Source organism: Pseudochaenichthys georgianus, chromosome 10 (assembly GCF_902827115.2).
Source record: "Pseudochaenichthys georgianus chromosome 10, fPseGeo1.2, whole genome shotgun sequence".
In the NCBI taxonomy this organism is placed as follows: Eukaryota; Metazoa; Chordata; class Actinopteri; order Perciformes; family Channichthyidae; genus Pseudochaenichthys; species Pseudochaenichthys georgianus.
The window spans coordinates 14,131,225-14,157,090 of NC_047512.1; the positions used below are offsets into that span (position 1 = coordinate 14,131,225).

Here is a 25,866-nt window from a genome sequence, read left to right on the forward strand (position 1 = left end):
ACCAAAATCTGATGCCTGGCAAACACTTCTAAAAATAAATGTTGAGCACTGCTTAGTCATTTGGAAGTATTTAAGCCACAGCAGCGATACTTCCATTGCTACTGACTGTCCTCTTCCAAGCTGTCTCGCTCCACCAGCAGATATCACTTGCCACTGTGGGTGTACAACCTTGGCAGTGGATGCTCATACAGTTTGTTTGGTCAGCCTTGGACTTGGATGTGCCCTGGCAGCACAGTCGCTCCCGGCTTGTGTGACCCTTGCTTGTGGTTTTAAGAATATCTGTTCCAAGATTGCCTGTGCTACCAAGAACTCTCATTGTGAGCCACTACATACTCAGTGGAGTGTGCTATCTCTGTTACACCAGTCGTTATCTGGGATGACCAGCTAAATACTGCCCACCTAGTCTCAGAGAAGGTGGGCAATAGCCTTGTAGCTATTCACGCAGCCCATTAGCAGGAAATTACAATGACTCCAGTAATTTTATGGCCACATTTAAAGCTTTTTCTTTAAGGAAGACAATGATAATCTCCTCCTTTTCGCCCTTGGGCTATGTTTCAAAGCTGTATTAATCAAGTAAAAAAAAAAAGAATCATACCAGTGCTTCTCAAGCATGCCGCACATATCTCCAGAATGTGTTTAGATGTTAGCTATGCCTTGTCCCATTGTAGTAAAATACACCCCACAACTCGGTTTAGTGGAAAACACTTACAACAAACTAGACCCCCCCCCTGTTTTTACTGAAATGCTTTGCTATTTGGAGCTATAATTTGAGTCTGGACATGCACCACATGTCCACAATCAGGCCTCTAGTTGTCTTCCAGTTTCCTTCCAGAGCTTCCTCTCTTCCCACTTAACCTTCAATAGCTGACCACCTGCAGTCAACATTAGTGGAAACAAACCCACACAGGTATTCACGACTACAAGTGAGAGAGCCCTAAAGGCCCTGACACACCAACCCGATTTTGGGAGTCAGAGGCCGTCAGAGGCTGTCGGGCATTCGCGGCGCTGTAGTCAGGTTGGTGTGTCCCGCACCGTCGACCGTGACACGCCTTATTTGGACTGCCAGACCCGATGCATGGCCGATTCAACATGTTGAATCGGCCATGCATCGGGTCTGGCAGTCGGACCAAATAATCACTCTGATTGGCTGTTCAGCTAGCAAATCAGTGCATGAGAAGCGAAGCGGAAGTGAGGGACGTAAACAAACGATTTAAGAAGGCACACACAGACTGCTATTCATTTTCATCTCATCATGGCGATCTGGAATGATGCAAACGAAGACCTGCTCATCACCTTGATCCAGGAGAGGCCAGCTCTGTATGATATTACGGAGAAAATATACTCTTCTTCTTCTCTGTCTTCCGGTTGTTGCCTCTTTTGAATGACGAATACACACTACCGCCGCCTGCTGGTAAGGAGAGTTATTGCCACTCACGCACTGAAGTCGGTGCGGTGTGTTCCCGTGCGACACATGGCCAAAACGCAGGAGAACACGGCCAGGCAACAGCCGACTTCAGCGTCGGCTAGTCCTCTGGTGACTGCTTGGTGTGTCAGGGCCTTTAAGGCATAATAACAGTGTCATTTTCCTTTTTGTTGATGTTCTCCTATACGAAAAGCCTAAACATTTAAAATTGTAATGTTCTAGAGCAGGGATGGGCAAATGGCGGCCCGCGGGCCGCATGCGGCCCCCACCTCCTCTTTTTGCGGCCCTCAAATTAATTTATAAACAACGTAATTAGTAATTAATAAAAAAAAATATATATATATTTTTTTTTTTTTACTTGTAGTACTGATACCGTCCACTAGACTCCTAGTTACGTCGCGAGCTGCGTAGATGATTTCAAATACCGCAAAATAATCTGTAACGCATTTGTGTGTATTGTGTTTGTTTCCCGGGGAAACCCTCACAAGAAACACCGGCTGTTGTTATGCCTGCTGTGACGTTGAGTTGCCTCCTTGTAATTATGCCTTTACAAGCTTAAAAGTTGTTTTTATCATCTGAATTTGGCGAAACAAGTTTAATATTCTTAAAACCAAGACTTTGTTTATTTTAAATCAGATGAAAACAAACTGTCACGGACCCTGCCGTTATATATGATTACTACGCTTTTCATTCATAATTTCAGCGGGAGGGAGGGGGAGTGGTGCTGAGGAACAGCAGTCTGACAGGTGTCTGTGTGGACACTCCCCTCATTGTGGAATAAGGGGAATGCAGAGACTGGCTACAAGTGTTTTAGGTTCAAGTTAGACAACTAATGTCTGGGTTAGTGTTCATGACTTCATGTGTATGTCATCTAATGGTTAATCTCAATACACACACATTTTCCGTGCTTTCCAATAGTTTAAAATAGTTGTATTCCACTGTTTAATAACCTGTTCAATACAAACATGCCACTTGTAAAAATGAAATAACATTTCTGTGAACTGATATTTGTTTTGTGAGCTTATTAGAGGATGTTCCCATTTTTTGGGGATGTTCCCTTTGATTGTAACATGTCAATGAAGATGTCAGACTTAGTATATTTGTTAATAATTACATACAACACATGGAATTTGTGTGTGTGTGTGATCCAAGTGAATCTGCGGCCCCCTGGTGGCCAGTACATCAATGATGTGGCCCCCACCACCATCAAAGTTGCCCATCCCTGTTCTAGAGAGTCTTCTACTTCACTTAAACTTGTATTATGGCCCCTACACATGGGCGGGCATGTCTGAAGCTAGACCAACAACCAATCACCTGAATCTCCCGCCCCGGACACACAAGCAGCGGTTTGATTGGCTAGAGCTTGTACTGGCATATGATTTGATTGGCTGACGCTTCCGTTGAAGCTTCAAAAGTAGAACATTGCTCTACTTTTGAAGTGAGCAACGCATTGCTACGCTTTGCTCCCACAATGCATTTGGGTGAAGCGTGACGTCACCCCATTCAAAGTGAATATAATATAAAATATATTATAATTATAATTAATATAAAACACATATAATTAGCCATAAAAAAACATCCCAGTAAATATGTTGTAAACCTATTCCTGGTACATTGAAGGTTATCATTTCCTTTTTTCTGTGACCTATATTCATGGCGTAGTACAGTACATTCAGGGTAATGACAGCTTTCAGCAAAGCCTAAAGCTGTTGGTTCTTACAATAGGCTGATTGGCTGCAAGCTACACATGCCCCTAAGTAATGGCTAAATGGGAGCACACATTGAAGCTGCCTTAGGCTACAAGATAGCAGCACAAACACCCCAGTACTGTATGTCTTTTGCAGTTCTAGTTCCCTCATGCTTTTGTCAGCCCTAAAGCCATCGCACCTGATTCAATCCACTTTTAACTTGCAACTGAGTTTGCTGACATTTAGTCATTTTTATTTTCAAAACCTGTTATTTATTGAAAAGAAAATATTCAAGTTATTCCATTTTTTGAGAGAAAAAAACATTAACCAGAAACATTTAAAAAAAGAAATACCTTTCAACACATACCTTTGTGGTATGAAGTAGAGTAAGGTCAAATAAGGGTCAGAATTTGGCACAAGGCTCCATTCACTAAAATACAGTTTTACTGAAAGGCTTATTTTGTTATTAAAGCAAGGTTTTACCTTTGTGTTGCCTGATGTCCTTGGGTAGGAATTTCAATAGAGATTTTCTAAGAAGCAGCATGATTGGATAAAGACTGGCTGTTAGGCAAATTGTTTGATTGTAATTGCACTTTAAACTACACCAGGCACATACCAGGTCCACGCAAAAAGAGTTTGGCTTTGTTTCTCATTTATTTGAGGCTGTTGTGGTTTAGATCGAATAGCGATGCCAGTTTCCATTTGCTAACGGCTTTGACTTAAAAGTTAAAGTTGGAATTTATTCAATTATGTTTTTTACTTTATTTTCAGTTTGCTGTATTTCATATCAGAGGCCATTGTGTGGTTTGAATTTAGTTACAGGTGAGATGGTGGCAGATTTATATGTGCATTATTTGTCAGTACACCCATATACAGTATTTCTCTGTGTACACTATACTTTACTATATGATATCTTACAACAGGTAGACATATAATTTAAATTATGTTGATACTATGTCCAAGGAAGCTATTCAACTTGTGAATAACATTATTCTTAAAGCAATGCGATACAATTCATTTTGAAGTGTTTTTTTGTGATTTGGACTTCTATTTTATTCATCTAACATTTTGTATTGTGAGTGAGCTTAGTGAGAGAACATTTGAGTCTTTTTGCAAAACATGTGTTTTTCCCCTTTGCGCCCCGGGCGCCCACAAGGACAAAGTTATGAAAGTACAATTATATATGTTTCTTTATATATATTTTAGCATGTGTGTATCCCTCTGTGTGTTCATGAGTGTATACATAACATCTTAATCTGCCAAAGTGCCTTTCAGCAAGCCATTTTTCATACATTGATTAATGCCGGTGCCTGATTGTCTCGTACTGTTCCAGCAACAGAGAATCAATTCCTCTCTTTGCACCCATCTATGCTTGTATGTGTGTCCGTCATGCTACATACACCACAGTCCTGGATGGCTCCTGATGCTATATTAAGCTACTCTGTATGTAGGGAGGGGGATAAAAACAAGAAAATCAGCCAGTTAATTCATCTCCCAGCTCGAAAGTCTCATTACACTGCTGATGAGTTTAAGGATTGCCTGAGGTGGAAAGGGACTGTGTTTATGGCTCGGCAATCGTGCGTACCGAGTCTCCTTGTCTCATGTGGATGGAAAACAAAAGACATGCCAACACTACAGCCAAATTGTTATTGAACTCATCCCTACTTAAATACTTCATGATTTTACATTTATTTAAACATATGTTTCTAAAAAGATGTTATGTCCTCTGAAGTCTTTATATAGTGGCTGCTAAATGAAGGCAAATATGGTTGGTAGAAGAATTGATCTGACCTTTCTAGCCGTGAAAGGAATATGAATCTCTCCAAATCTACTTCATCATTGTGATGTGTAGGGACACAGGACATCCTAATGTAGGTGGTTATATGTAGGTCACAACACAGATACATAAGTGGTATATTCAGAAAGTATCCATGCATCTATTTTAGCAAAAGGTTTAACATATACAGTACAATATTACTTTTTTCACTTAAACATTAAATCAAAGACACAGGCATTTGTACAGCTGGTAACATAACACAAATGCACAATGGAATACAAATGTATTGCATGTAACATTTGATTTGTGAGATATGCAATATTTGACTTGTTTTGAGGCTGCTAAACCATGTGTATACAGTAACTGTAAATATGTTACTAAACATATCTATGAAATTACACCAAGAATAGTATATTTTAAATATATGCATTTTGCAAAAAAAATATAATGTTAAACAAAAAGTCAAGTTGCAGTTGTTGCTGGCTTACACACCCACTGTAAAAAGGATGAAGCCCATAAATAAACCCGCACTTTAAAACAATTAAATAACAATGTGTGTAAACAGAGACTTCCATTAGAAATTCAGAAATTAAGTAGTGAAATAATGTTGGCATTAGATGTTGATAATTTAATGAAAACATCTTAATGTTACTGTATCATTTATTTAAATTGCAAACACATGCATGGCTATTGGTAATTTAGTTACCAAATTATCTTCAATTTCTTTAATGTACATTTATGAGTTGATGAGGCGAGGATGATGGCTGTAACATACATTATATATCCTGTTTATTGACAACTGGGCCTTTAACTAAATAATGGTAAATGTGTTGCTGTTGCCACTGCCAAACACCGTATACCCAGTTCCATATCTTATAGTCAGTCCGCCTATTTAATGCCTGCAGTTACCTTCACATGCCCTGCTCCGTTTCTGTTGTTCTCAAACCATCATAACCAGTCCTCTGCACTGGAAGACAGAACCAATACGCTGAGAGGCTGTTTCCTGCCACCTGACAGATGCCTCTTTGGTATGACGGCTCAGCTTAGAGCCAATCAGGAAGAGCCTGACTGTCTTTTCTTCTCCAGTGAATACATCATTTCCATCTAAATCTCATCAATAATCAGAGATACAGTAGCGATGGCAGCAATTGGCATGATTGCCAGAGTTCATAGAGCAATACTGTAAAGATTGCTGTCTGCATGGATGGTGGTGTTTGGCTTAAAGACTGGAAACTGGAAAAACATCATTACCCTTGTTTGGTCAAAAGGTTTGTGTTTAAACTGCAAATTAAAATATATTTTATTGGATGATTTGTACAGAAATAGTCCAGTAAATAACCCACAAATACAATTAAGGGTTTAACCACTGTTTTTAACTTGTTTGTGTTATTTATGTGAATGAAATAAGCAAGCCTTACAAGAACAAAAACCTGTTGTATACCTCTACAATTACAAAAATGATATAATGTGATTCACAGAAAGGAAATAACAAACATATTCACCTAAATGTGTCAAAGACAAAAGCTGAGTAATAATCCATGTGAGGCCTTTTGTTTTTCTTGACAAGCACAAGAATATGTATGTAAATTAGGTTTTGCGGGAACACATATCTTTTGCTTTCCCTTCAGCAACAAAAGGGAGAGAGGGAGACAAACACAGTCCTTGATTCATCGCCCACCCTCACACTCTTCTTATGAGTCACGCACCGCCACACATGTGCAGACGTTTAGGCATTACGAATATAATATCTAAAATATGCTCAGTGGTCCAAATTATAATTTTAACTGACACTCATTTTAGCTAATTAGAAAATTCATAGAATAATCTGAAATTTAGAGATACGTATTTGGGAGATCATTGAGATTTAATTCCAAAATAATCTTAATATATGCATCTGTGTTTCTTGAGGATTTCAGTGTTTAATTAAGAACATGTCGGATGTCATTTATTTGTTCAAGCATCATCATAGCTCATATCCATCTTCACAAGAAAAAGGTCAAACAAACGATTATACTAGTTGAAATAAGTATTTGCAAGTTGTATCTGTCAGTAAGCAATCTTATTAAGGAACTGCATTGGATAGTCAAACTGATAACTTTTAAAGCATTTGTTTAAATATGCCCGTAAAAGGTGTTCTATTGGGCAACAATCTCTCACAGAGGGAGCTGTTGAGCTAAAAATGGGAACATAACAGAAACAAAAAAAGACAAGAGGGGAAAAAAGGAGTCTGAGAAAAAAGAGAACTAAAAGTGACTAAGATACAGGATGAGCGAGAGAAAGGGAAATCAAAGCAAGATGTTTTCGATGTAAATGTGTAATAGAGCGAAGAAGCAAAAAGAAGAATGCAGACTTACAATCAAAGCACCTGCTATGCCCACTTACTCATAGCCAGTGGAACTCAGTGCTCCTGTTATTGTAAACTCAATATAATAAAACCCACTTTGATTACATACAAATGTTTCCCCCTCAAAATGAAAATGTATCGGCATTAAAAACCACCCCTGCTTAAATAAATGACAATGTATCTTAACTGTACTATAATACCAGTACTTTGGGGTGATTGCAGATAGAAGTACATTGATAGGCCAAGTCTTAAAGAATGGATAGCCGGACTTCTTCATAACCTATGAACAGGGTATAGTGATGGGATGTCTACTCTTTAAATCCAAGACCAAAGTTCAAGACCCTTCTGACTTCTATTCATAAACTGAAAGGATCTCCAGTCATCAAAATAACTTTAACATCATTATTATTACCATAGTGATATGCACTGTTACCATAGTGATATGCACTGTTTGTGGTTGTGTCCTATATTTATTTTCTTTAAACTGTATTTGTGCTATGTTTTTTTTCACATTTGGTACGTGTGCAAATAAATGTTCTCAATCCCATCCACAACTATGGCAATGAAAGAATAATAATCATGTAATGAATTACATTACATTACATTGCATTTAGCTGACGCTTTTATCGAAAGCGACTTACAATAAGTGCATTCGACCAGGAAGATACAAACTTGAAGAAAACAGAATGATATAAGTACATCAGGCTTCATAGAGCCAAAACATTTCAAGTGCTACTCAACTGGCTATAGATAAGCCAGCCCTTTGAATAACAATGTTTCTGCCGTTTCTAATTTAAAGTGATATTTAAAGAAAACATGCTTGAGCAGTGGCTTTAGTTTCTGGTTTCACTTGTATAAACAGTGTTATCGACTTCAGATCTGTTGTGATGGATTAAAGTGGACACGTTTTCACAATAGGGTCACCCAAACTATAGAAAATAATCAACCAACTCTGCAGTTCTCCTCTTGGGGCTTTTTGTTTTTTTAAGCAGTTTTATGGGTTTTATGGGTTAATGGCCCGTAAACTCTGGTCTTTATTTTAACCAAAAAGCGAATAAACCGCCAGGTCATACAAAATGAGCCACTAGCTGGCAAGCGCAGCAGAGCATCCGACAAGCTAAAGGGCAATGTTGTTGTACTCTAGCGTGCTTAAAAAAAAATGGTGAATACAAATCTAGTACATATACAGTAGAGGTGACACCTCTTTTGTATTGCAACTGCAAAGCAGGTCAACACTGTACTTTGAACAAACCATATTTTTTGCTGCCACAATCCCTTGTTTTTTTCTTCGATATTCTACAGAACCTTTTCTTTCAGTTCCTGCAAGTCGACATAGTCTTCAGTAGCCTTAACGGCCAGCATGTTCAACCCTCTTTATTTAGCATTTAGAAAACATTTGACATAAGATGATCACATGCCAGTTGTTTATATCCTAAACTTTAATTTCAGAGCAATCATTCTTATACACATATTTTAGATTGTATCTAAAGTGTGTCAGATGAAATTGGTCATGTCGCACAATGTTTTTGTGAGGGAGAATTACTCTCAGGTGTGTGTGTTGCAGTTTGTTTGTGTGTGTGCGTCTGCGCCCCGGGGCTCACACCCTTGTAATGGCTGCTAGCAGCTTCTGCATATTAATTGATGTTGATGTTCTAAACTATTTAAAAGCTGGGTTTTGGTTTTGCTTTATTTAGTTATGTTTTTGCCCCGCATTTTGCAGATTTCAGGCTGGCATATTTTGAGTTTCTTCATTCTAGAAATGTTAAGCGAAGTGTGTCCCTTGGAGGTATCAGCCTCAGCTGTGTGATAAGGTGTAACTTTGAAGTGTTGAATGAGGTTAGAGGCAGCAGTCAACCTCTGCAGGCTATTATCACCGCCACACCCCATCTGTGAGCATCTCCCCTGTCCACTCCACTCACACAAGTCATTTCCTTTCCCTGCCTCCAGCATTTCCTTGTTCCAATAATGCAGTCTGTTTTTTTCACAGTAATAGTCCGTTATTTACCTGTAGCATTATGTTGAAATGATGGCTGTATGCGTTTTCTTGTTTAGTTAAAGTTGATCTCTCTACTCAGTCATTTAGACACTTCTCAGTTGTAAACATACTCATTAGCATGTTTGGTTTTAACAGCAATACTAGACAAAACGAATTGGTAATTTACCTTGACAAAAACGTTTTACTCAAACATCCCCCAGCTTTGCCATCTATCCCACTCAAAAGGATCACACATGTTAACAACCCCGCCAGCATTGACAGTGTGTGAAACAATTGGCACCTCAGACTATGAACACAAAAAAAATGCACAGAAACAATTGGCACCTCAGGCTATGAAAACATTCAAATAAGCTCTTCAGCTACCCAATTGTACACTCATAACTCCTCCTGTTGTAAGGCTGACACCAGAAAGGTATCCTTACAATATCACAAAAACATATAGATGGTTGATTGTCAGGAGAGAGGAGGGAAACCATTGTGCTCCTGTGAGTTCCTTATTTATATTGCAGTGGGCAGACACTCACATAGTACCGGCACATCACCCTGACTGATTTCCTCAAAACTTCCTGGGGAATTGTCTTCTTCCCCGGGTCAATATCTAAACCTTCCCTTGCATCAAAACATATTGTAATTGACTCCATTTGTAATTCCTCCAGAGATCTGGCACTGGGCTGCAGCTCTGATGGCTGCCGAAAACAATCAAGTCATACAGACATGACCACCATTGTAAACAAGGCCTCCTCCAAGAGTGTGAGGTGCACACAAGTGCGTTCCTTTGCTCTTTGGCCCCAGCCCATACCTCCATTCAGATTTTGTAATTTCTCAGTGCGTATTTTTCTCGTCATGTTTTATTCTTCTTGGCCCGGGTGCTCCTTCTCCATTATATATCTTGCAGTTTTAAGTTATTGGATGACCGTATAGTGCAAAATAGAGTTATCTCATACAACAGTTTTATATCAGTGTTGGCTGGAAGGACATACAGTGAATATAGCATTGCACTGTGCACCACGTCGTATATATGCGATCATGCAGTGGACTATAGCTGTAATAATTCATGTTAAAGCAATTAATATAATAGCACTTCTAATGTGCTGTAAGTAATGTATGAATGCTGCAGTTGTTGCTCAGATTTTCTATTATTACAACATTAAATAATATATTACATTTCAACTTAATATTCTATTATATGTGGGAATGCATTTCTCCATAATATTAATTGCATCTTGATTTATTAAAAAGACTGGAGTGTGTGATCATTGCTGCATTACGCATTTGCAGATTAACCATTACATATTTTAACCTTATGGTTTTTCTCTTGGGGGGGCCATTAGTTCTAATCAGAAAATAAATCCTTCATTATGATAACAGTTTTGTAACATGGAGGGTTTAGGGAAAATGCAAATTAAAAGAGGAAATAGAGCAAAAGTAAAAAGGATTTAGCCTTTTATGTGCATGCAATTAATGCAACATTGTGATTGTTTGTGCATAGTGTGGATTTGTGTCCTCTGAGTGAGATTAATTGCATTGCCTACCAATGACAGTGTCCATTGTTTGGTATGTTGTAACAACATAATTATTCTATATGTGAGAAATTATTTATATGGCAACATTAGAAGTGTCTTTAATTATTAACAAATATAAGTAACTTGGTCTATTTTTCCCCAGCAGTGAGAATTAAAACAAGCTGATATAATGTGCTTGTTGTCTGCTAACTGAAAGCCATACCATGATGTTTACAGTTAATACTGTGCCATAAGCAGTGTTGGGCGTAACGCGTTACAAAAGTAACGGAGTTACAGTAATATATTACTTTTTGCTGTAACGAAGTAATGTAACGCATTACTAATGACATGTGGGTAATATATTACCCGTTACAATGCTCAGTAACGCAGTTACAACACATTTTAACCCGAAATTAAATGGTGATTTGTTTTTTAAGAATGTAGCCTACTAACATAGCGAGACATTCCGACACCAGACAAATTGTGCGGTTAGATTAGTAAACCTGGTGTGTTTACCCTTCAGGCTTCGTGTCGGGATCTTCGGGGCAGTTGAATGTTATTCACCCTCTATTCAAAAAAGAGAACGGAGCGAAAAATACTAACAACAAATTGTGTCAGGTGCGCGTGACCTGCTCCGCTGCGTGCATCATTTACAAAGTGCTTCCACAGCAGTGACACACATCTGTGGATAATCATTTATATGAAAATGGTTAAAGCAACCATCACTAAACGCCAGCAACACCGCATCTACTGCAGACCGTAGCAACAGGTCAGATGGGGACATCACGTTACCCTCGGTTGTGACACTAGCTTACTCCCGCCTGACTCGCCGCCCTCAACCCTGGAGCAGCTACGCCGCCCCTCTGCGGCCCGCAGGTGCCAGGATACCACGGCAAAACAGAGCCTGCCCAGGTATATCTAAACAAGTACCCGTCTGTACAGTGGGGTTAGGCGGTCATTTTGCAGCTCGTGGTATACAAATAGACAAGGGCTAGAATATTCATGTGAAAATAGTGCCATATTCTGCCATGCCTAAATGTTGGGTCAAAAATAATGCATACAATAGCACAGATGCCTTCACCACGAATGGCTACAAAACTATCTCATATCCCAAGCTTATCAACAAGCTAATGTTGCAGCTGAAATGTTCTCCAGGTCACAAATTCAACCTCACATGATGTGATAGCCTATTAGCTTTTATCTTATTTAGTTTTTATTTAGTTTTTTTTTTTTTAAATTGTACGGTGTCCTTGGGTGTCATGAAAGGCGCCTAAAAATAAAATGTATTATTATTATTATACCAGTTTTCAAGGACAGTAAATATTCTCTTCCCAGAGTATGATGGGACCAAAGTGATGATTTAGTAGGCTACATGGTTTTAATAATACTTTTGCTTTTCAATGTTTGCCATTTCAAACCATGAGCTGGTTCAAATAATATTTGCCATGATTTACAATATGTTCTCATTTGTTTTATCAGTACAGCTTTGAAGCCGTTGTGCTTTTCTTTGCCACAGTCCACTTTGGACTATGAGATATTTCAGGATTGCACTTTTAACTCACTTAAAATGTTCTCACTTGCTTGGTTTCAAAACATAACAAATGCCATAATCTGTTCATTGGGGACTATCAATGCTATTTTTCATTGCTGTTGCCGGCCACTATTGCTCATGCAAACCTACTACTGCCGCGCCCCCTGTAACCTCAGAGGCACCCTGAGTCATTTTGTTCTGTACATATACTAAACAAAGTACAGAGCCCATTCCGTGTCCTGTTATTGTTTACTTCCTGTCTGCCTTCTTCTGGTGATTTATCTGACGTCCAGCGCTCCGTCTTTTAACCTCTTTTCCTTTCTCTTTCTTTCCTTAGCAACCCTCATTATAGTCCTTGACAGTGGTCTGTACTGCTGCATTAACAACGTGTCATATGTTAAGAATTTACAATCAGAATCGAGTATTCAACTAAGCCGTGTTATACAAGTTGTTAGTAGCCTTAAGGGCCTACACAGTTGTTATGCTATACCACATCGCCCTTCACTGGATGTATAATGAGCTGCACTAAACCACATTTTAGCATTTAAAATACCTAGCCATTATTTTGCGGTTATTTTGGTGATAGTAACTAAACTCATTACATTTCAGAGACAGTAATATTGTAATGTAACTTATTACTTTCAAAAGAGAGTAATATGTAATATATTACATTTTGGAAGTAACTTGCCCAACACTGGCCATAAGGTTCCTTACATCTCCTTTGTGTATGCCGTCCATTACATGTTCTCATTTGCCACTTTCTCCTGCCTGCTGTTTCTAACATCACATGATGCGAGGTAATCAGAAAGAACAATGTGAGTGCTTTGTCACAGCACCAATATCACGTTCACTCTGCAACTTGAGCTGCTTTGATTCCTGCTGAAAGGGGAACACATACAGTTGTGTTTATCCTTTTGTTTCTGTCGTCTGATTTACTCTACTCTGCCTCCCACTTCAACTCCTGTTCACCCTCAGGTGCTACCAACAGCTAAAAGACAAATCATGATTTGTTTTATTGGGAAGAAATCTAATTATGCATCATTAAAAAGGGGGTGGTGGTTTTGAAATCTAATTTAGTCAAATATGTTTTAAATTGACACACAATTCATCATTGTCGTGCTATCACGCAACTGATCAATAGTCTGTCTTGCCTTGTTGTGATGAGTATGCTCTTTGGCAGACATTATGTGTATCTGGTGTCGTGTGGAATCCCTTCAAGGTTGTCCTTTAACACCCTATGTTGTAAAAAAAAAAAGACGCTGTAAGAAGACGTTTAAAGAGATGATAACTAGCTAGGGTACAATTACTGCTGTAAAGCTCTAAAAGGCTTTAACATATATAACCTATAGTACCCATACTTATGATCATGGTCACATCATGTCAAGTATTATCACATTGTGAATAGTTTACATGTGAAGATGGATTGTAATACTTTTGGTGATCATTTAATATTTGAATGTATGTGACCATCAGGTAGAAAGACGTTTTTTCAGGCTCTGGTTGATGACTAAATATATGCACAATGAATTCCAATCATCTTCAGACATACTTTGTGTTAAATGCTTGTTGGCAAATGTCAGCTTACACGTTAAACTAACATGGTTAACTCTATTAACATTGTCACTGCTAAAGATCAGCAAGTGTTAAGGATCAACATGATGATGAAACCAGGATTTAGCTCGAAGTACGTTTGTACAGACTTAGAGCAAGTAGAGTGTAAACAATTAGTCTCACTTTTTTCACTTTTGGTTCCTCCTATTAAGTCCTTGGCTTTAATAATAATATTAATAAATGATATTTATATAGCGCCTTTCAAGGGACCCAAGGTCGCTGTACATGGTGGACAAACAAAACAAACAGACAATCAAAGGGCAAGCAACAAATAAAGGAAGCCTGGAGACCAAGAAAGCGCTAGGGCCTGAAGGCCAGGGTGAACAGGTGTGTTTTTAATGATGATTTGAAGATGTCCAGGGAGGCAGCATTACGGATCTGGGCAGGAAGTGCCTTCCAGAGGGTGGGGGCCGCAACACTGAACGCCCTGTCACCAACAGTTCGGAGGCGAGAGCGGGGGATGGAGAGCAGGCCCGTGTCTGAGGACCACATACTCCGAGAAGGGGTGTAGGGATGGAGGAGGTCCGATAAGTACTGGGGGGGGCGAGGGTATGTAGGGACTTGTACGTGAGGAGGAGTGTTTTGTACTGAATCCGGGACTTGGTGGATGAGGGTGGGGGTGATATGTTGCCATGGCTGCAGGTGAGAAGCCTGGCGGCAGCATTCTGGACGTATTGGAGCCTGTCCGGGGTTTTGCTGGGAACCCCGAACAGGACTCCATTGCAGTAGTCCAGACGGGATGGGATGAAGGCATGCACAAGTATTTCTGCCACAGAGTCAGAGAGTGAAGGGCGGAGTCTGGCAATGTTTTTGGTGTTTTTTAAGATGTGTTTGTACGCCTTGATAATGCAAAGACGGCCTCGATTTCCAGTCCTAATAATTCAACCAATACAACTTTCATTACCACGCTCCTCGACCAATATTTACACTCTATATTAAATGTGCAACTTAACACGTGGTACACGAGTATGACTTATATGACTTATATATAACTTAATTGTTGTTATGATCACATGTTCACACACCATACACATTAATAAATACTATATTTTGATATATGTAAATTAATAGTGAGCGCATTTTACTTTATTTATGTTTGCATACTATCTGTGTGTCTTTTTGTCTTTATATCATGGCCAACTGTCTTTCCACACATCCACAAACATACATCCACTTACTCTGCTAAGGTGATGAATGTGTGTATGAACGACTTTCTCCTTTAGTTTCATGTTGCATTTGTCTTCTCAAGTGTGTAGGTTATTTAGAATTTGATCTTTTATTCTACGTTGGCAGCAACGCTCAAAATAAATCTCAATTTCCTTTGTAACCTTTGGCGGCATAGCAAGAGCAGTGTTGAGGGATTGGTATTGTTTGTCTATAAATCACAATGAAAATTGCTCCTTTCTACAAATGACTGAATATAAAGTTGACATCTTCACATTATAGCGGTGGATTTGGTTTTGTGAGCTGTAACAGTATTTTTCCCTGGCAGTTTATTTGAAAGAAACGGGACACGGCTTAATGAAATGCTCATTGTCTGTCTTTTGTTCCTGAGAATACGTAATGCGTCAAGAGCCAGTGTTACAGAGCTCATGCCTATTACTAAAGGATGTTGACCACAGAGGAGATTTATGATGGATGTTCACACAAGTTAACTCCTTGTCTTTCAAATGGCTTTGTGTCTCTCTCGCGTCCCCCATGAATCAGCCTTCGCAGTTTTTTTATTTTGCTTGCCAAGAACATCACAGCACACAGCAGACAACTTAGAGAAACAGGTTTTTTTCCTGCATAGAAATGACGTTACCTGAGAAGACATTCTGTGCATTTTGGCTTAGAAATCTGGAGACAGACATATTTTGTGTGTTATTCAAAGACACTGGCAGGCCTTGCTGACAGGAGTCATTAGAATAATTTCACATTCTCTCTGTCTGGAAAGACCAAATATAACCCCCTGTATCCCCTCTGTCTCCTCTGATCCACTTGCAATGTGCATTCAGAAGATACCAGTGTTTCCATGTTTTGGACGCTGAAAATAAATACATGAAAATAATATGTGCTAATTACAGTTTCCAAGCTAAGAAGACTATTGCTAGTAATGTATATGTAGATGCAACAACAAAACGCGTACCCATACCATAAAACATGTATATTAGTATAGTTGTTTGAGGACCCAAACACTAGCAAACATCACCCGTCACATTTATGTGTGTCAGTTAGTCTCAACGGTGAGTAATTCCCATGTAAACAATAGTCTGTATTGTAGTCCCATGGCTTGGTTGGCTCTGATCCTGTAAATGGCTCCCCTGACAGACTATCACTGTATAACTTGAGCCACTGTTTCTTGGCTACAATAGTTACTATGATCGGTGATACAGCCAAATTATTACTAAATGGTATCACTCATGCTACAAGTAACTATCAAAAGCCACAATGAGTGACACAGTATTTTGGCTCGACACATTTATATGAATACATTTGTTTCGTCTCTTGCATCCATATGTCTACCCAGGCACCATGTTTTTTTTTTCCTTCTACTTTTTCACCAATACTGAGGCTGAGATCATACTGACAAGAGCATGTGGATCTCAGAGGCCCTATCAGTGGAGAAACAGCAATGTGATAGTGTGGTTTTCTCACTGTCAGCCCCGGGAGTCAGTTCTGTGAGAGTGAGGAGGAGGGATGGTGAAACTCCCAGGCACTGGATCTGTGCCGCCAGTCAGCTCTGTGCAAAGTCTAATAATGACAGTGACCTCACCCTTTACTCTTATTATATTGCTTCTAGAGCGACCACAGCAGGTGGTTTGTGTGCATCTGTGCATTGTGTCTGTTTGTGTGTGCTTTCCAGAGGTAATGCACTTTAGGTACCTTTTGTATTTGAGTTGAAGGTTATTTCTGTGTGCCAGGGGGTGCGTGTGATACACAATCTCACCATCCAATCTTATTGTCATAGAATGAGAAAAGAACAAATCCAAGCTATGGAATTGATGTTAAGCAAGACAAGTTTGACCCCTGTGTCAACGAGGCCGCATCTCTTGACAGCTTGTCCATTACGCCACTCCTCAATCCCTCAACCCTACAATTACGGTGTAGCAGGAGCGCCAACCTTGCAGATGTGAGGGTAGTGTAGGTTAAATGATCAAAGATGTGTTTAGGAGGGCTGTCCTTATTGGTGCTCTGTAAGGTTATCTATCAGCGAGTCGCACTAATTGTGTCCAACAGTATGGACCATTTTCTGTTCATGCATGATATGAACTTCCATCTGCAGATTGGCCAATAATTAGACAAAAGACAATTACATATATATGTTTCATACACTCATGACACTTGCATTTATGTCACAACAGGCAATTTAAAATGAAGAACATTCAAAAGCATCACTGAATATTGGCCGATACGATGTATACAGAAGTGCATTTATGTGTTATTTTCATTTTGTGTACTTCTGCAAAGGAGATATCTATTGGTTTGTTTGTAATTATTTGTTGACATGTCAAGGCTAGACTGGGATGGAATTAGTTGTTCACATTTACTCGATCAAGAGGAAGAATCGTATTGGTTTTGTGACCCTGCAACCTTTCCTGTTGTACAGGCCCGACCTTCAAGTTTCAAGTGAACATAGCTTCTGATTCACATAGTGTCCACGAGTCATTTAAACAGACACATGTGTGATGAACCCATGACCTCTTAATCAGCTTTTTAATCCGTCTTTGAAATATTGTCCCTTTTAGACGAAAACCGAAAAACTATTACTTGTCCTATAATGCAGTGGTCTGCTATCTCCACTTGCTTGCTTTTGTCATTTGTCTGTGTTTTCTCTAGATGTTTAGTTTGTGCTTCAAGGCAACATTTCAATGGAACACAATTTCAGTCAAGTAGAGATTTTATAGAAGGCAGCTGTGAATTGACATGTGGCATTGGATGGAATGTATGGCTGCAATTCAAATACTCATAATATGAAGAGTTGTTTTGAAAGAGATCAAGGATAATGCTTCATCTACTGAATTGCTGCATATCACTTTTAATTTAAAGTTCTATTTGTGTGTGTGTATGTATGGTGTGACTCTGGGTATGTGTGTGTTCGCGTTTGTGTGTGTCAATAATGGCACATTTCCACTGCAGCGGGGTAGCCCCGTTTAAGCGTCCTCGCTCAGGCCTCGGGCTGCCTCGCTGGCCGTCCGAGGCCGTGGCGCATTTCCATTACAGTTTAGGACCTGGGGTAGCAGCGCAGTGTAGGCGGGGCCATCGGCTTCACATTTTGAGTTGTTCCATCGAGCTCCCGCTGGATTTTATCATCCCCAATGAGATGTAGGAACGTCGTCACCTCCTCCTCGGTCGACCACGTGTGCTTTTCTTTGACGTTGCCATTTTTGTAGCTCCTCCGTTTACAAAAATGCTGTGTATAAAAATATTGCAAGCTTGCTTCTAAATATATATGCGACGCTAGGGATGATCTCGCGCACGATCTTGTGACGATTCTCTCTGACCAATCAGCAGTCGAGAGTGTTGACGTCACTAGTTCAGCCCTGGCCCTGGTCTGATAGAACCACGATTTTATGGGGCCGGAAAAAGAGGGAAAAAGTACCCGCTAGCCGGCGCTGCGCTAATATGGAAAGGCCACCAAAAACTGGCCTGGCCGCTTGAGGACGATTAAGGACGCTTAAACGGGGCTACCCGCTGCAGTGGAAATGCGCCATAAGACTAAACCCTTAAAAGCAACCTAAACATGGTACTTCATCCATGCTCCTGTCCCATCTGATCCCCTAAGACACTGCTTACTCTTTGAAGTCTCCACTTGAAAGGCCTGATCTGAATACTGTGGATTTCACAGCATCTCTGCAAACAGTGATTACAGACTGAATAATGAGCCACACCAACACTGCACACACACGTTTACACATGCTTTCTATCTAGGCCACACACACATGGATTATGCAGGAGTCAGTATGTCACAGCATATAGTCTGACTCAGTTATAAGTTGTTTTTATGTTTGAATTCAACCTACTGCAATATGTGTTGTTCCATCATGTTTCATACCGTCACAGCATTGTAAGTCATAATTGTGGTTTCTAATAATGTATTGTATATATTTTTGTGTTCTTTTTCTAGTGTCTGCTGAGATCTTAAAAAGCAGTTTGACCACCATGGAAAGTCACATTCAGAGGCTTGAGAACGACATCGAGAACTTCCCCAAAACAGATGACAAACAAGATAAGTTTGTGGAAAAGATGTTGATATCCTTTTTATGGTGGTCATTGTTTAAACCTTGCTTATACCTAATGGATTTGAGCATGTTAGGACATTGTGTACACCCATTTGTCATCAGCAGGGACAAATGCTTGTGCTGTTTGTGTTTTGCTTGGCAGTGGTAAGCAGTTAAAGTCACTTGGTGTGATAGGTGGCACCCAAGGGAACATAGGGAATGGATCAGGCTGCCTCACTATGAGATGTTGATCGGATCTCCCTCTTCACTCCTTCCTTGGACCCAAGAGTGAAATCATGCCTGTGGCTATTTTTACTGCACTCTGCCACCGCTGCCTGTCCCCTGGGACACTCTAATGGGGGCTCTAGACCCTCACACCAACTTATCGCCGATCCCTGATTTCATCTCCTGACCAGCCACAAGTCTCTCCACACTATCTTCTCTCATGGTACCTCTCCTGTTTCGATAACAGAGTGTTTCACTTAAAGCCAAGAATCTCTGCTCCCAAATTGAATTATCCATGTCTCTGCACTTTCTTGAATGCCCTTTCTGTGAGGAAAGGTCCTCACTGTATAGGTTTGATCAATGGTGGAAATCAAGTCTGTCGTCAATACCTTGAGGCAAGAGGGTCTTTCATAGGAGAAAAAACAGTAAAGCAGTCTTCTTTGTTTGTGTCTTTCGTTGTTAAGGAAATAAATAATTACTTTAGTAATCAAACAAGTGAGTAGGTGTTTCCATATGCTAGACAACCTCACGTAAGACAGCATTTAACCTGAGTTTTGCTTCCTTTTGTCTGAGATTTATTAAAGCTGAGTGTGCACATAGGGTGGTATAAGAGTAATAGCCTCCTAACACATTAACAATCTGCTCTCAGTCAAAGAAGGGCACTTACATTTGTGTAATTAAAAAGACTGAAGCAGAGACCTCCCTGGTGGCGGCTTGGAGGCAGAGCAGGCAGGAAAGAAAGCTACGCGGCCCCCCGATGTCAGTATTGATTCCCAGGCTTCTTTGCGAACTAGAGGCTTGAGTGAGAGGAAATGGAGAAGTGTAGATATACTGCAGCTCGGCTCTTCCTCGCTGTCTGGAGTTCCTCCCCTTAGGGAGGCAGAGGGAGGAAGCTGGCTGGCCATGACCTGAAACATCCCACTTCCTCCCCTTTTCTCCCACCTGATCGAGTTTAGGTGCCAGGAAGAAGACTTAATAGAATTTAATAAGATCTATTTTGGTATTTGCCTTATTTAAGAAGTCACCGATAGGACGCACTGACAAGCATATATAGTTAATTTCCCATCTACGTTGTGTTCCATTTGGAGTTTTTGCGTAATGGTTCAAGGCATTGTGCTTTCCATACCCTTGATTTCTCAAGTGGCATAATTGCTTAAAGGGGACCTATCATGCAAAATGCACTTTTGTACGTCTTGTATACATGAATATGTGTCCCCGGTGTGTCAGGGAACTCACCAAGTGTCAGAAAACATAACCCTCTCTCTTTTCCTCCATACCCAAATCTCTAAAAACGGGGCTGCAACGATCTGATACAGACTGATACAGATTTGAAATATCTCTGACGTCAGAAACAAGGAGCTCTGCCTATATGGGCAACTCTCCACCTATCAGGAGGAGACAGCCACGGCCATTGCCGTTTGAAGGCGCTGGAGACGCTGTAGTACATATGCCAGGCCTGTAGGTGGCGCTGTAGTCTGCCACAAAAACAGCAATGAAGACTCTTGTAAAAACAGGGCTAAAAAAGAGCAAATAGAGCGAAATGAGGCATGGCTAAAATGCATGATCTGTTTGGTATTTTGAAAAAAAAACTTTGCAGACATGTTTTATATAGGTATGGCCCTACAATATATATTTCAAATATAGCATGATGGGTCCACTTTAAGTTGTGATTATCATAACTTTCATTGTTCTATGTTTTGGGAGGCAGACACACACATGGAGGCACAGGAAGGATTCAAATGATTAAAAAGGCCTCCTTGTTTGTTCTCTCAGTTAGTTCCCGGGGGTGTTTTATCTGCTTTTCGTCTCATATTCATAATGTAAAAATCATTGATTATAATTGAATCATAACAACAAGGTATCAGGAACATTGTACCTCTATTTTTTAGTGAGTGTATATTATGTTATACATGTGTGTGCATGGATGTGCATACTTATTTTTAATAGAACACTGTGATTATACTCACATTCTTTACTGAGTGTCTTTCAAGTAGCTGTGTTTCCCTTTGTTACACTAAGACATTTCTCTACAGCAGGGGTGCCCAACCTTTTTTGAACCGAGAGCTACTTTTAAAGTTGTCAGTCTGCCGAGATCTACCAGTCCAAATAGAGAGGCGTAGCCATTACTGACAGCCTACTGCAGGTGAATACACACTTCTTGTATAAAACTGACCTTTAATACTCCATAAAATACTGCAGATCCTTTATTTTACCTCTTTCTAATCTACACACATACAAGTATTTAACTGAAGTTCACAACAGTGTTGTTGATACAGAGTTGGAGTGTATTCACACGTCACTACAGTGGGTAATGTTTAAGAAGCATTGAACAGTGCTGCCACATATGACACAGAAAAAAAGAAAAGACTCTGAACCCTTTCTTTGCCATTATATACAAAAGTGTTGCTACAAAAGTATAAATGAGGCTTCCTAATAAGACGACTCAGACCTGAAGCTACTCAGGAATCTGCTGCCAACGTGCAATAAAAGAGACAACATTAATAGAATCAAACCCTTTTTTTGTTGCATTTTAGTCGAGTATAAAAATAAATGCCTTTTAAAATAGGATGCAAGCAACACTAGCTTCTTAACCTGAATTGATAATAGACTATAATCAATTTAAGTTTGCATTCTTATACCATTTTGTACAATAATTATAATTAATAAGTTCAAACAAATTAAAACTTACAGCTGATTAATAATGGTATCTAACTTGAGTTTTTATTATATGAAAAACCTGTTGAAATGCTTCTGTTATTTTTATTACGCGTCGCAGCCTCCAGGAATGCTTCTTTCACAACTTCGCCGTCTTTGAAAGACTTCATGTGTTTCGCAAGAACGTGACGGACACGATGAGATGCTCTGGAGCAGCCTTGCTCTTGTTGTTGGGCCTGGTGGAAATGGACTGCTGTGCATTTAGCTGTCCTCTCAGGCCCCTCCCCTTTTGGAGCGTAGGGCAGAATTAGGAGGGAATTCCGTCTCGTAGCGTTTGTGCACTGTTTTGAAATGCCGCTCCTAAAAGACCCTTCTTCGATAAAGCCACGCTCGCATTGCAGATGAGACAGATGGACTTTGAATTGGAATAGATACAAAAATGATCATCCTCCCACTCGGAGTGAAAATTATATATTTTGGGCTTTTTTGCTTCTGCCATAATTACGGTCTTATTTGTGTGCAGACTGTCACTCCTGTTGACACGGAGAACGTCAGCGAAATAGTGCCCACTGTCCACCAGCCACGCCCCCACACATGGGGTCACGCCGGCCAATCACAAAGCTTTGGTGCGTTCAAGTGCATTATTCTGGCACGGGAAGATTATGTTATAGGACATTAACGATAAAACAGAATATTGTTGTTCTATTTTTAGACCCATCTCGCGATCGACTGGGAATCTCGCTGCGATCGACCGGTCGATCGCGATCGACTGGTTGGGCACCCCTGCTCTACAGTATGTGTGTGTCATAACATAACCCACTTTTCTGAAGGACAATCTTTTTTCTACCGCTTTTAACCTCCCAATATATTAAATGTTGGTCTTTTTTTTTTGTGCAAGAGATAGAAGTGCAGGCTGTGCTTGATTTGCTGAGGTTTTTAGTACCAGTGTTTGCAGGCAGCTTAGGTGGTGTTCTAATCTGTGTTGCATAGAAAAGTGTTGGAACAATCACAGTGTGAAATACAGCGCTGTGTATTTTCAATTGACATTTCCTTTGGTACACATAAGATAGTAGATTCAAGGCAAACATACCTTTTTTTTTACTTTTCCCTGGGATTAAAAAAAGGATGTTCGTTCCTTGAAGCATGACAGATGGAAGAACAACAACAGCTAAAAGTCATGCATTTGATGCTTGAGCAACCCTGAGAAAGTTAAGTAAAGCTCTGTTGTCTTGACTGTTGGGCACTGTGATGAATGAGTCAGCCTGCGCGTGTGTGTGTGTGTGTGTGTGTGTGTGTGTGTGTGTGTGTGTGTGTGTGTGTGTGTGTGTGTGTGTGTGTGTGTGTGTGTGTGTGTGTGTGTGTGTGTGTGTGTGTGTGTGTGTGTGTGTGTGTGTGTGTGTGTGTGTGTGTGTGTGTGTGTGTGTGTGTGTGTGTGTGTTATGGAAAGAAAGAGAGCAAGGGTAATTTACAGTGCATGTGTAGGTGAGTACATGTGCCTCTGTTTCACTGTGACTCTTGTCAGCTTTTTTCCTGAGATTAATTTCAGGAGGCCATGGTCACTGCAAGGTATTTTTAAAGTAATATCTGCCCCAAAGCAGCAGAAATAAGTGAAGGAAAAAAATAGTGAATGAAAGACATGCAGAAAGAAAGAAAGAAAGAAAGAAAGAAAGAAAGAAAGAAAGAGGAAGAACAGCTTAGTGGAAGCACTTCATTTGGCTTTATTGATACATTTTTCTCTTTCCATTACTGTAATGTATGCAAATGACTGAATGGGGTGTTTGTTCAGCAGTTTAGTGATCTCTATCTGTCAGAAGTAATGGGAGCCCACAAAAGGCTGTAGAGTTGAGGCACAAGCCCCCAGAGAGCCCTATTTCACCAGAGAGGCTTTGGTTATCTCACTCACACACACACACACACACACACACAGTTACTCACATACCCATTTCTAGTTCCTGCTGGAAATGATTGAGTAGAGCTGGGGGCGTAGAGCGGGACTCTGCATACTGGAATATTAATGGTGGTGAGGTGGCTCGATAGGGATGATGAGAGACCGGACTGAACCTTGATGGGTGCCTGGACATGTCAAATACATCTCCCTCCCACTGTACTCAACGCCTTTACCCAACCCACTGATATTCAGCTTAACCTTTTATTTCCCAGAAGACCAGAGTAAGAGCACATCATTCTCTCACATATTCACCCATCGAGTGACAAGGAGCTGTCTTCTCGGGCCAATTTCATCAAGATATATTAGACCAGGCTCAAAGATTTAGCCAGGCTTAATTATTTGCTTCTCAGGGTAGCCTAATGCGAGTAAGACAGTTTCACACACATCAGAATGGGCCTAAATTAATATTATTAATAGTCATACAAATAGGTAACCACTGAGTTCTGTTGATGCTTTGAAATGTGTTTTAAATATTAAAACATAGTTTAGCTGTTAAAGAGTATTTTCTTCCCATCTTACAATTTATTTACTTTTCTTTTATATTCTTCTTAAATATATGTTATATACTCCTGTTTACTGCCATATTATTCCAAAAATAATAATGACTTGCCTGTATTTGTAGGTCGGTTTGTTTGTGTGTGTGTGTGTGTGTGTGTGTGTGTGTGTGTGTGTGTGTGTGTGTGTGTGTGTGTGTGTGTGTGTGTGTGTGTGTGTGTGTGTGTGTGTGTGTGTGTGTGTGTGTGTGTGTGTGTGTGTGTGTGTGTGTGTGTGTGTGTGTGTGTGTGTGTGTGTGGTATTGTTACACATTACGGGTTTTGCCAGTAAAATAGCCTTGTCGAATAATTAAATGCCTACAAGGCTGAGTGAATGGAGCTGTGTGGCTTGAAGCCATTGGCCATTAATTTAGTTCCATATTTGCATTCCGTATTTGCCCAGAATAAAAGCAAATTATTTAAAATACCAAGGACTTTACTGTTGTTAAATCTAAGCCAGTCTTTCTTTGGGAACCAGCTTCTTTATCAAATGGGGGTGCATTTATTTTATTGAAGCATTGTGCTTAATTACCCAGACATAATTTCATATTCTAGTCCGTCTATCATATTTATGCCTCCCTTGACAATTCCCTGCCACCATGAAGACATATTTGCAGTACTTACCTGTTGGTGAATAATAAACATTCCACGTGATCCTAAAAAGCCCACACATCTGAATGGCCTTTGTCAACCTGCAATAGTTGGAAACTCTGTTTCCTTCAGGGTGGTGAACAGGTCTAGATAGCATCCTCCTGATTTGGCACTGAACACTTAAAGTTCAATAAATGGTTGTTAGTGCAACAATTGTTCTATTTATCAGGCTGCTGAGATTAAACTCAGAAAACATCCCCTCTTAGAGGCTTGTTTGGTCTAGAGAAGCAAAGTGTTGTTTAAAGGAGCTATTCCGCTTTACCACACCTTTATTTGTTTGAATGAGTAAGTCGGGATATTTCCAGATTTGTTATGACTTGTTTATGTATGTTTCTGCATGAATGTATACTGGAAACTGGGTTAAAACATGCTGGTGGCTCTTTTAGTTGCACATTATAATTGTTCAAGCAGAATTACACAAACAACCACCCTCCTTGCCACACACAAGCCCTCTCTTAATCACCACCTTCCTTTGAGCCCCCCCCCCCCCTCCCAAACCCTCCGCTAATGAAATTCACTGTAAACTGTGTCGCCAATTAACTGAAGCACAGATAAGCCATGGAGCCTTTTAAGTATCCAAAACTCATTGGAAACCTGTGTAAATAAGTAGAGGTGTGTCTATATCTCTCACCTCAATATGAATGTCCATGACTCAGATAAAGCAACAGAAAAGTACAATACCTAAAACAAATAGTCATATTTCATGCTGCATTCCACACAGTGGAACGGATAATAACCTTTTAATTAACATATTTTAATAGGTGTTTCTGGAATTACTGTT

The 25,866-nt window shown here is 40.0% G+C and overlaps 1 protein-coding gene across 1 annotated transcript in view; it reads left to right on the forward strand.

The window, feature by feature from the left end:
• diaph2 (diaphanous-related formin 2) overlaps positions 1–25,866 on the forward strand; it is a 429,613-nt gene that overhangs the window by 292,829 nt on the left and 110,918 nt on the right. The window contains exon 26 of the mRNA XM_034093628.2: positions 18,980–19,104. Within this exon, the coding sequence (XP_033949519.1) occupies positions 18,980–19,104 (125 nt within the window). The remainder of the gene's footprint in view (positions 1–18,979; positions 19,105–25,866) is intronic.